The sequence below is a fragment of the Culex pipiens genome, chromosome 1 (genome assembly GCF_016801865.2).
Source record: "Culex pipiens pallens isolate TS chromosome 1, TS_CPP_V2, whole genome shotgun sequence".
Lineage (NCBI taxonomy): Eukaryota > Metazoa > Arthropoda > Insecta > Diptera > Culicidae > Culex > Culex pipiens.
The window spans coordinates 23,832,367-23,845,952 of NC_068937.1; the positions used below are offsets into that span (position 1 = coordinate 23,832,367).

Consider the following 13,586-nt stretch of genomic DNA (forward strand, 5'->3'; position numbering starts at 1 on the left):
AGAGACAAAGAGACAAAGAGACAAAGAGACAAAGAGACAAAGAGACAAAGAGACAATTTGTCAATTGACAATTTCTCAAAGAGACAAAGAGACAAATATTTTGTTGGAATTCGAATCAGTCTAGTAATTATTTGACTTAAGCTACTGTCAGTGAGTTCATGGAATTTTTATGCGTCGCAATAAAATTTATCATTTCACCAACCCAAACAGAATTAGCTTGTTAGTGCATGGTTGAACGATCAATCGATTCCATGTCGTTACTAAAGCAAAACATCAATTTCCAGTCGAGCCAACATTTAGAATTTGAATGACAAATTAGCGATGGATTCAGGCAGAGCTTAATATTCAATGGCATTGTATTAAATCGATGCAGATGAAATCACGTGCTTTGCATAAGCAAACAATTAAAATTGCTGCAATTTAATAAAGTTGTCGGAAACAAATCCGTGATTCCAGTTCCCACTTTATGAAATAAATAATTCTTCAATTTTGACGTTTCTTCCTTTCTGTTACACTGGTCAACAACCGAGCAGATTCCTCGCGCTGTCATAAATATTTTTACTTTCATTTATCATAAACACTGTGTGCGCGCGCCAAACAAAAACAAAAACAACAATACCGCCACTTGCACTAGAGTGCGATAGTAAAAAAGTAGAACCTCTTGCGCGTTGTCTTCCGGCCGTAAACTCCGGAATACTTCCCGGAATACCCGGACTAGACTGCAGCTGCTAGGTTATGTTCCACCATAGGGTAAGGGAAGTAACAAGAAAAAAAGCCATAACTTTTACGTTGAGAGCAGCCTCAAGTTGAAAAATTATATGTTTTCATCCCCATTCAAGGGGGGCTTCTTATCTGGGTAGAGTGGCACAGACAAATGGACGAAACACTTGAAGTGGTTAAAGATTAAGCCAAGCGGCGCCACTTTGAACTACGTGCTGTCAAAAAAACAAACAATGGGAAAAATCTTCTCCTTGATTTTAATCGAATTCATGCCAAACGTTAACCTGTGATAGCCCGGAAAACACCAACAGCGGCACACTTGTGAACTGCACTTACCTGCAGGTGAGCTTCACGGAGCTGCCCTCGGGAACGATCACGTCCGAGGAGGTGTCTTCCGTGATGAAATCCGGCGGAATCACCACGTCCAGATAGCCGAGCTGGAAAGAGAGGGGGGGAAAGATTGCTTTATTTTGCAACGAAAATTAACATCGGGGTTTGTTTGTTTGGGATAATTGGTATTTTCAATGAAAGTGAGGTTAGGTCTCAATGCCAACTGTCAATACAAATTGTTTGTTTACATCCACTTTGACGTTCCCTTTGAAAAGTTATTCCGAGTTGTCAAGTGGCTTTAAACAAACAATGTAAACAACATTTTGAAGCATCAAACAATCGTTTAGATTTCAAGTGGAACTTGTTTATAATTACAAGTGAAATTGATCGTAAACTGTGTTTACACACATACGAGAACAACTCACACGCAAACAAAACGAGTAGAGGGAAGGAAAAGTTTTAATTCAATTTTGCGCGCATAAGCGGGAACCAATAATGCGGAACAATGGCGGATTTGTACACTTCAACAAGTGTTTGGAAGGGTGTATGTTTTGTATGTGTGTGAGAGCACAACCACCACACCGGTGTCCATTGCCGATTTTAATTAAAACTTTTTGCGAATTCAAGTTGGGCGTTGTTGGGCAGAATTCACGCAAAAATGTTCGCTTTTTTGGGTTTTAAATGAAGGGTGATTGATATTGAGGTGGGGATTTTTTTGAGTGAGGAGAATTTAAAAATAAACATTTATGAACTGATATGAATTAAGTTATTTTAAAAGTTAAATTGCTAATTTTTTAAATTGTTAAATTGTTAAATTTTTAAATTGCAAAATTGTTTAACAAAAACAAATTGTTGAATTGTTAAATTGTTAAATTGTTGAATTTTTAAATTGTTAATTTGTTAAATTGTTAAATTGTTAAATTGTTAAATTGTTAAATTGTTAAATTGTTAAATTGTTAAATTGTTAAATTGTTAAATTGTTAAATTGTTAAATTGTTAAATTGTTAAATTGTTAAATTGTTAAATTGTTAAATTGTTAAATTGTTAAATTGTTAAATTGTTTAATTGTTAAATTGTTAAATTGTTAAATTGTTAAATTGTTAAATTGTTGAATTGTTAAATTGTTAAATTGTTAAATTGTTAAATTGTTAAATTGTTAAATTGTTAAATTGTTAAATTGTTAAATTGTTAAATTGTTAAATTGTTTAATTGTTAAATTGTTAAATTGTTAAATTGTTAAATTGTTAAATTGTTAAATTGTTAAATTGTTAAATTGTTAAATTGTTAAATTGTTAAATTGTTAAATTGTTAAATTGTTAAATTGTTAAATTGTTAAATTGTTAAATTGTTAAATTGTTAAATTGTTAAATTGTTAAATTGTTAAATTGTTAAATTGTTAAATTGTTAAATTGTTAAATTGTTAAATTGTTAAATTGTTAAATTGTTAAATTGTTAAATTGTTAAATTGTTAAATTGTTAAATTGTTAAATTGATAAATTGTTAAATTGTTAAATTGTTAAATTGTTAAATTGTTAAATTGTTAAATTGTTAAATTGTTAAATTGTTAAATTGTTAAATTGTTAAATTGTTAAATTGTTAAATTGTTAAATTGTTAAATTGTTAAATTGTTAAATTGTTAAATTGTTAAATTGTTAAATTGTTAAATTGTTAAATTGTTAAATTGTTAAATTGTTAAATTGTTAAATTGTTAAATTGTTAAATTGTTAAATTGTTAAATTGTTAAATTGTTAAATTGTTAAATTGTTAAATTGTTAAATTGTTAAATTGTTAAATTGTTAAATTGTTAAATTGTTAAATTGTTAAATTGTTAAATTGTTAAATTGTTAAATTGTTAAATTGTTAAATTGTTAAATTGTTAAATTGTTAAATTGTTAAATTGTTAAATTGTTAAATTGTTAAATTGTTAAATTGTTAAATTGTTAAATTGTTAAATTGTTAAATTGTTAAATTGTTAAATTGTTAAATTGTTAAATTGTTAAATTGTTAAATTGTTAAATTGTTAAATTGTTAAATTGTTAAATTGTTAAATTGTTAAATTGTTAAATTGTTAAATTGTTAAATTGTTAAATTGTTAAATTGTTAAATTGTTAAATTGTTAAATTGTTAAATTGTTAAATTGTTAAATTGTTAAATTGTTAAATTGTTAAATTGTTAAATTGTTAAATTGTTAAATTGTTAAATTGTTAAATTGTTAAATTGTTAAATTGTTAAATTGTTAAATTGTTAAATTGTTAAATTGTTAAATTGTTAAATTGTTAAATTGTTAAATTGTTAAATTGTTAAATTGTTAAATTGTTAAATTGTTAAATTGTTAAATTGTTAAATTGTTAAATTGTTAAATTGTTAAATTGTTAAATTGTTAAATTGTTAAATTGTTAAATTGTTAAATTGTTAAATTGTTAAATTGTTAAATTGTTAAATTGTTAAATTGTTAAATTGTTAAATTGTTAAATTGTTAAATTGTTAAATTGTTAAATTGTTAAATTGTTAAATTGTTAAATTGTTAAATTGTTAAATTGTTAAATTGTTAAATTGTTAAATTGTTAAATTGTTAAATTGTTAAATTGTTAAATTGTTAAATTGTTAAATTGTTAAATTGTTAAATTGTTAAATTGTTAAATTGTTAAATTGTTAAATTGTTAAATTGTTAAATTGTTAAATTGTTAAATTGTTAAATTGTTAAATTGATAAATTGATAAATTGTTAAATTGTTAAATTGTTAAATTGTTAAATTGTTAAATTGTTAAATTGTTAAATTGATAAATTGTTAAATTGTTAAATTGTTAAATTGTTAAATTGTTAAATTGTTAAATTGTTAAATTGTTAAATTGTTAAATTGTTAAATTGTTAAATTGTTAAATTGTTAAATTGTTAAATTGTTAAATTGTTAAATTGTTAAATTGTTAAATTGTTAAATTGTTAAATTGTTAAATTGTTAAATTGTTAAATTGTTAAATTGTTAAATTGTTAAATTGTTAAATTGTTAAATTGTTAAATTGTTAAATTGTTAAATTGTTAAATTGTTAAATTGTTAAATTGTTAAATTGTTAAATTGTTAAATTGTTAAATTGTTAAATTGTTAAATTGTTAAATTGTTAAATTGTTAAATTGTTAAATTGTTAAATTGTTAAATTGTTAAATTGTTAAATTGTTAAATTGTTAAATTGTTAAATTGTTAAATTGTTAAATTGTTAAATTGTTAAATTGTTAAATTGTTAAATTGTTAAATTGTTAAATTGTTAAATTGTTAAATTGTTAAATTGTTAAATTGTTAAATTGTTAAATTGTTAAATTGTTAAATTGTTAAATTGTTAAATTGTTAAATTGTTAAATTGTTAAATTGTTAAATTGTTAAATTGTTAAATTGTTAAATTGTTAAATTGTTAAATTGTTAAATTGTTAAATTGTTAAATTGTTAAATTGTTAAATTGTTAAATTGTTAAATTGTTAAATTGTTAAATTGTTAAATTGTTAAATTATTAAATTGTTAAATTATTAAATTGTTAAATTGTTTGTGAAATGATTTCCTCTGTAAAAAAAATTAACATGCTTTTACATCTCTCAAAAAAAGTCCCAATCAATAACGCACAAATCGAATTTCCATTCTGCACACTTCAAATTTCACTCTAATTGATCGTGCCCAACCGAGCATGAGGATGAATCAATAAATAAAAGTGCCCCCAGAGTCAGTGGGAATGGGGCAAAAAGCCATCAAAAATCGAACGTCCAAAAATCGAATCGAATTGCTGAACTTCATCGTCATCGTCTGGTCAAATGGTTTTAATTCAATTAAAGCGTTTGCTCTTCCACCAGAAAAAAAGAATTGCCACACCACGTCAGTGGCCGGAGATCTCACTCTGGGTGAAAACCAGAGCACTTCCAAATTAAGTGCGATTTATTTAGCGAAATTTACTGCCTCCTCTAAGAGGGTGGTGGTGAAGCACTTTCCAGATGTTGGCGAAGGGAAAGCGCTGAGAAAATGTTCTTTCCTCGGGTGGGGAGCACCGAGCCACGCTCAGGATTAGAGGGGAAGAAGTATTTAAACGAATTACAAGAGTATTTAATTATCTCTAATTTGGAGTCACGCAACGTTTTCGGGGGAGGAAAATTGGTGGCAATGCTGGTGGAGTTAGATGTTTTTATATTAAATTGAAATTAAAAACTCACGAACTTACATACTCAAAAATTCACAAAACGCAGAAAACCCATACACTTATAAACTCACAAATTCATTAACTCACAAAACACACAAAACTCACAAAACACACAAAACTCACAAAACTTACAAAACTCACAAAACTTACAAAACTTACAAAGCTCACAAATTCATAAACTCACAAACTCTCAAAAATCACAAAACTCACAAGAAATCACAAAAATCACAAAACTCACAAAAATAAAAAAAAACTCACACAAATCACAAAACTTGCCCAACTCACAAAACTCACAAAAATCACAAAACTCATAAAACTCATAAAACTCACAAAACTCACAAAAATCACAAAACTCACAAAAATCACAATTATCACAAAAAAATCACAAAACTCACAAAAAATCACATAAATCACAAAACTCACGAAAAAAATTAAATTATTCGCTCTACAGCATTGCCTTGGCGTTCGCGATTGCGAGATTCCTACTCGAAACTAAGTGTCCGAAAGCTTGATTGTTGAGGTTATTGCAAACCTCTTTATACATATTAGCTTCCATCCACCCCGGGACAAAACTCACAAAAATCACAAAACTCACAAAACTCATAAAACTCATGAAACTCACAAAACTAAAAAAAAAACTCACAAAACTCACAAAACTCACAAAAATCACAAAACTCACAAAACTCACAAAACTCATAAAACTCACAAAACTCACAAAACTCACAAAACTCACAAAACTCACAAAACTCATAAAACTCACAAAACTCACAAAACTCACAAAACTCACAAAACTCACAAAACTCACAAAACTCACAAAAATCACAAAAAATCACAAAACTCACAAAAATAAAAAAAACTCACAAAACTCGCCCAACTCACAAAACTCACAAAAATCACATAAATCACAAAATCACAAAAATCACAAAACTCACAAAACATACAAAAATCACAAAAATCTCAAAACTCACAAAAATCACAAAATTCACAAAAATAAAAAAAAAACTCACAAAAATCACAAAACTCACCCAGCTCACAAAACTCACAAAACTCACAGACACACAAAAATCACAAAAATCACAAAAATCACAAAAATCACAAAAATCACAAAAATCACAAAAATCACAAAAATCACAAAAATCACAAAAATCACAAAAATCACAAAAATCACAAAAATCACAAAAATCACAAAAATCACAAAAATCACAAAAATCACAAAAATCACAAAAAAATCACAAAACTCACAAAACTCACAAAAAATCACATAAATCACAAAGCTCACAAAAAAAATTAAATCATTCGCTCTACAGCATTGCCTTGGCGTTCGCGATTGCGAGATTCCTTCTCGAAACTAAGTGTCCGAAAGCTTGATTGTTGAGGCTATTGCAAACCTCTTTATACACCTTAGCTTCCATCCACCCCGGGACAAAACTCACAAAAATCACTAAACTCGCCCAACTCACAAAACTCACAAAAATCACAAAATTATAAACTTAGGAGCTAACGAACTAACAAACTCAAATAACCTCAAAACATCTCACACTCAAACCCCATCCAAATTCACAAATTAATAAATTCACAAAACTCACAAACTTACACTCAAAGTTAAAGAACGAGGGGATAGTCCTCACGAAAAGAAACGTGAGGAAAGTGCTATTTTGCGAGAGTAAAGTCCTCTCGCGTGTTCATTCGTTCATTGGAACAGTTCATCCTATTGAGTGGCTTATATGGACAAATGACCGCCACTTAGTCACCGAACCATGGTGGCTCATACGGCAAAGGCACGGTTCAATATGCCGAAGGTCTTGGGTTCGAATCTCGGTACCGGTATATTTTTTTTTAGATAGATGAACTATTTTCGAGGATGAACCCATGAGTAAAGTACTCTCGGTAATTTCGGGATTTATTCTCTCAGTCCGCACACAGTACCATTTTACTACCGAATCGTGCTCTTTATCCTCTCTTATACCGATGTCCAGTTCTGGGTGTACAAACTCATACAACTCACACAATAGACCAATTTACAAATTTATGAACACATAAAATTACACACTAACGAACTCACCGATCTCACAAATTTACAATCATTCATAAACTCATAAACTAATAAACTCACAAAATCACAATACTCACAAATCTCACAAACTCACAAAATTATAAACTCATAAACTCACAAACTCACAAAATCACAAAACTCACAAACCTACAACCTTTCAAAACTCATAAAATAGACAAAATTACAAATTTACGAACTTATAAACTCACAAATTCTTAAAATTGCAATACTCACAAAATCACAATACTCACAAATCTCACAAACTCACAAAATTATAAACTCATAAACTCACAAACTCACAAAATCACAAAACTCACAAACCTACAACCTTTCAAAACTCATAAAATAGACAAAATTACAAATTTACGAACTTATAAACTCACAAATTCTTAAAATTGCAATACTCACAAAATCACAAAACTCACAAACTTACAACCTTCACGAAATTGACAACCAACCTTCACGAAATTGACAAAATTACAAATTTTCGAACTAACAAAACCACAAAACTACCAAAACTCACAAACTTACGAACTCACAGATCTCTCAAATTAACAAACATTCACTAACTCTTAAAATCACAATACTCACTAACTCACAAAGTCACAAATCTCACAAACTCATAAAATTATAAACTCATAAACTCACAAACTCACAAAATCACAAAACTCACAAATTTACAACTTTTCAAAACTCACAAAACTGACAAAATTACAAATTTTCGAACTCACAAAATCACAAAACTCACTAACTTACGAACTCACAAAACTTTTTAAACTCAAAAACTTACGAACAAATAAATTCATGAACTAACAAATTTACAAAACTAACAAACTTATAAACTCACAAAACTCACCAATTAACAAACTTTCATAAACTCACAAATTAGCCAATTCTTATGTTCAAATATTCACTTTCTCAATAAATTAAAACCTAAAAAACTGACAAAACCACAAACATGCGAACTCACAAATTCATAAACTCACAAGATTTCAAAATTTTTAAGTATGTAGTTATGTGAGTTTTTTGAAAATTTGTGAGTTTTGTGAGTTAATGAGCCTTTGTGATTTTTTGTAAATTTGTGAGGTTTGTGAGTTGATGGGTTTATGTAAATATGAGAGTTTGACAGCTTGTGAGTTTTGAAGAGTTATGGTTTAGTGAGCTTTGTGAGTTTGTGAATTTGTGAGTTTTTGGAATTTTAAGTAGTTTGTGAGTTTATGAACTGTTGAGAAGTTTGTGATTTTAAAAGTTTTGTGAGTGAGTGATTTTTTTTGGAAATTCGTGAATTAGTGAGTTTGACAACTTGTCAAGTTTTGTATGTGTTGTGGCTCTATGAGTTTTCTGTGAGTTTGTCACATTGGAGTGACAGAAGAGGGGACACGCGTATGGGATAAAATTTCGTTACGGTATTTGCGAATGAGCCCCGCCCTCCCGCTCTGGTGCCGCTAGTGGTTTGTGAGTTTTATGAAATTGGGAGTTTTTTGTGAGTGCGTGAGTTTGGGAAATTGTAAGTTTGTGAGTGTGCGAGACTGTAATTTGTCGAGTTTTTGAGTTTTAGAATTTGTGATTTTGTAGGTTTTTGTAAATTTGTGTGTTTGTGAGTTCTTACAATCGTGAGTTTTTGTAAGATTATGAGTTTGTGTCCATCACACAATTCAATTCAAACCTGCAAATATCTTGGAACCTTCAATTTATAATTGAGTTAATAACTTCACTTCACCTGCTTGAAAAAGCGCCCACAGGCAATCTGGCAAAGTAATTTATTATAAATGCACTTTCATCACTTCAGCACAAAACGGTGGAAAATTACTCCATACTGCCCATCATTAAGGGCACTCCTTCCTGAGGAAGGAAAAGGCCATCTGGACGCTCTAAGGGCAAATTTCTCAACTTGTACAGAATATTTCATGCAGTGGAGGAGGAGAATCGGATGCTGAGTAACAAGTTTGCACTTTTTCGTTTGTTCCCACTATAATCGTGATCATTATTTGCCCAAACCCCCTCCCCTCACCTCTCGTTTTCCCACCAAGTAACGTAACCAACAGCGTTGCTGGCGATGGCTTTCCAGCTTACCGGAAGAGGAAGTTATTTTTAAACTTAATTAAGCGCCACACCACGTGGCACGAGCCAACCTGCTTTTGAAAAGGGGCGGAGGATGTTGCTTAATTTGCCAGGTTGTACCCCCCCTACAACACCATCCCGCCCCCATTATTTCAGAGTTGTTGGTGGTAAATAATGACTAGCTTCCTGTTGGTGGTGAGGGTGTTGCGAAATTTTTAGGAAAACACGTATTGTTTGGAAGTGGAAACAATTTGTTACACGAGCGGGCTGAAAGTTACCTGTAATCAAGATAATTACACCGGGATTGTGCAATTAACTGATTTCGACAGGTTTGCGAAAGTTTGCTTCCGATGATGATTTGAGGATTTTTTCTGGATTATTTTTAAATAAATGAAAATCTATGCAACCCCTTAACGTCAAACAAACCAAAAAAAATAATCAATTAGAAAGGCTTAACTGATGGCCACAATGGTTGCCGTAACGGTTATCGAGATGGTTTTAAAGCACCCAGTACAAGATAGACAGAGAGTTGGTTACTATTTTTGTCTAATCAATTGAATTGTACTCATACGAAAAGAAGAAGATAAGATGGTTTGCCAATTTTCAAACGCATAATATTAGCACCAGTTGACATCTGGCAGTGAGTGCGTTAACAGAATTTTTTGAAAATATCTTCTAAAGTATAAATAAGTTTGAATTATTTAGTTTAAAATGATGTAAGTTTTAAGTGCTTCTTACTGATACTTTGAGTGTACATTTATGTGACAATAAAAATAAAGCCTTCTAGGAACATTCCTTCGCTCGATATTTTAGGCAAAATTAAGCATCTGTTTAAATTTTGAGCCAAATCGGTGAGGTAGAACGATAAAGTTGGTAAAAAACAATATTTTCGTACAAAAATTTGGCCTTTCTTCAATTTTTTTTCAGAAAATTCTATACAATCTTCAATTCTCAAAAGCGACTCCTAAATCTTAAAGGATTTGGTTCAAAAAAGGCACAAATGTTCAAATTTCCTAACAATCCGCTTGACAATCCGTACAAAATGTCTTAGCAAATATTCATTCGAAATTTGTACTTCGGGATCCAATTTTCTGCTCGATTTGATGTCTTCAGCAAAGTTTAAGGTTATGATGAGTACATTTCAGAAAAAAAGTAGTTACAATTTTTTTTTCAAACCTTTCTAAGTTGACTTTTTTCACAAAATATGAAATCCTTATAACATTTTTTTTTAGCATAAACCAAATTTTTAAGCAACAGAGATCATTTTTTTTTAATTTCGCAAGGCCGTTGCAGATATTTTTCAAAATATTATTCAACATTGAAGTTTTATTAAAATTCGATGGACAGCACCGTAAAAAGTTTTTTTTTCGAAACTTTTTGTTCTTCAAATCCTAGATTTTATTAAAACTTGTTATTGTAAAACAATCGTACAGATGCAAATCATGGCAAGGATTTTTTTTCCTTGGCCAGAGGCAAGGGACACAAACCTTGAAAAATATTTTCAACTGCCTAATTTTTTTTATTTAACTTTCCACAAAAAAATCTAAAAGGAGAAAATCTATATTAATTTCGATAAAATGTTTAAAGTAATGTAATGTCAAAATAATCCATGTATACATGTAAACATCCATACATGTCCATTTCTGAAAATGTTTCTTTGAAAGGCTAGGAAAATTTTCTACAATTTTAATTAAATTTATGTTGTTCTTTGTTTTTTCTAGGCAAGAATCAGTTCGATCTTCAATGTTGAAAAATAACAAACATTCAAAACAACAAATTCATAAAATTTCAACACCAAACATAAAATTTGTGTTTTTAGCCTTTTTGAAACGTAATGCTCGATTTTGGAGTTTTGAAAGTAATTGTATTCGTATTATTTGGAAATTTCATGTATATTATTAATATTGGCTTATTAAAGAATAAAAACAAATTGGAAAACATTCTTAAACATTCAGTTTACTCAATCTTAATTGCTTGCAGTGCTATAACTCAGCAACTTTATTTGCTCAATTTATAAGTCCATTTACAATTAAAGAGATTTCCTTCTTCTTAAAAAAATTAGAAGCGATCACGCATGGACATTTCTTTAAAAAAGCAAAAAAAAAAAATTTACCCGAAATAAACCTTGCTTTATTGCTGGCCTGCCCAACCTTTTTGGCTTAATTTTCACATTTTTGATTTTCAAATTACAATTGCCCATTTGTTCATGGTTTATTTGATGGAATCGGTTCTCAAATGACCAGTAAACATAATTTTGACAAAAGTTTAAAAAAAAACTGCACGTCGATTTAATGTAAGGGACCATCCATAAACCACGTGAACACTTTTTTGGGAATCTGTACCCCCCCCCCCCTTCTTGTGAACAAGTGTATATAAAAAAAAGTTTTTTGTATGGATCGTGGACAATTGCCAATCCCCCCCCCCTTAAAGTGTCCACGTAGTTTATGGATATTCCCGAGGATGGTCCCTAAGTTTTAAGTGAAAATTGGTGCTGGATTGAAAATGTAGATAAAAATGACTTGTATAAATATTTTGTCATGTTCATGTTCGTGTTCACTGGTTTATATGAGAACCGATTCCATCAAATAAACCATGAAAAAATGAACAATTGTAATTTTGACGATCAAAAATGTGAAAATTGAGCCGAAAAGGTTGGGCTTGCTTAAGTTAGGTTCATAAATGGAAAATTCTATTTAAAAAAATGATTTAAAAAAAAGCTTTGTCTGCTATAAACGAAAAAGAATAAAATTCTGTTTGAAAATAGACTTTTCTTCATAACACATGAATATCAAAATATTTTTAAATATAACATTTGTTCCATCTCAGACTTTTTCTTGGTTATTTTGTGAAGAACTGCTCATTTTGAAAATGGTTGGAATATTACAACAAAACAAGAAAGAAAACTATTTTAGTCACCAACTGCATTGTCCTGAGATTTGACATTGACTTGAATTTGTAGAGATTCGGCTTTCAAAAAGTTTTAAAACACAAAGTTTACCCTTTTAAAATGTTACGCTTGAGTTTGAAATCAAATTAATATTTTTTTCAAGGGATTGGAACAGTACATGGATTAATTTTTTTCACGAAATTTAAATTATTGAAATCAGTATCACAGAGATAAGATTTGCCCTATATTCTAAACATTACTTTTTGCCGGAAATTAACAAAACATAATTATGTTGAATGAAATTGCTTCAGGAGCTCAATTTTAGCAGAGCATGACTTCCGAGAGGTTTAGCTAAGAAATCGGTGAAGTTTCCTTCCATGATAATTAGGTTTTACAGCGTGACGTCACGAGCGCACACGAACACACATTTTAACTGAGACACACGTGCAAAAAATGTAAACAGTGCAGCCAAGCTGTCAAATTTCTAACCTAAAAATCGAGTCGGCGTAAAACCTAATGACTCGAGGTGGTTTCAAAAATAATTATTTCAATACCCTTAAACCTCAATAGTTTGACACTTATTGTTGTAAAACCATGGAGGTCCTTTTAAAGTTTGACATCCCTTTCACACGGCAATCACACACACTACCAAACTAAGGTTTTGACGTTAACGCCGTTTCAAGTTCGTTCGTTCGACAGTTCGTCACTTTTCAGTTTGATTTTGTCAAATCAACGCACGGGTTACAAACTTACAATTTTCAAAACATTAAGGTTGTCTGATCAAATTTTGACATCATTCAAGGGAGCGTTATTTTATTACGTAACGCTGTTAATAGAAAAAAAAACTGTGGGGAGGGGGGGGGGGGGAAGAAATAAAAGAGTTTGTTTCGCATCAAATAAATAAAATTATATTTGTGTGGATAGCGTCTTATGAGAGTTATTGAAAACCACAAATTTGACGTTACGTAATAAAAGAACTCCCTCTCACAGTAGCTACCAAACAAGCTTCTTTATTTATCAATAGACATTATCGAAAAAGATCTGCTGCGCTTACCGCCACGAGCAAGCCTTGTCTAGGTAAACGAGTACATCGTTGTTTACAATTGTCTAGCTGATAAAAGCAGTACCAAAACAGTGATTAATTTTGTCTTTATTATGGGGTGTCAGATTGCAAATGGTTGGCAGATTTTTTTTTGTGATTGTCAGTTAGGTACACTAAAACATTGTTAGTTTGGCACCATATAGTTTGACATTCTTAAGTTTTGTACCTCGTTAGTTTGACAAATAGTTGAAATGGTAACAAACTGCGTTTGTTCGGCATCAATCGTTGTCAAACCATCGAGGATACGATGCCGGTTTT

At 30.0% G+C, this 13,586-nt stretch overlaps 1 protein-coding gene across 1 annotated transcript in view; it reads right to left on the reverse strand.

Annotated features, from left to right (window-relative positions):
* LOC120414538 (lachesin) overlaps positions 1-13,586 on the reverse strand; it is a 171,435-nt gene that overhangs the window by 30,098 nt on the left and 127,751 nt on the right. Inside the window, exon 4 of the mRNA XM_039575749.2 lies at positions 1,057-1,157. Coding sequence (XP_039431683.1) covers positions 1,057-1,157 — 101 coding nt within the window. The remainder of the gene's footprint in view (positions 1-1,056; positions 1,158-13,586) is intronic.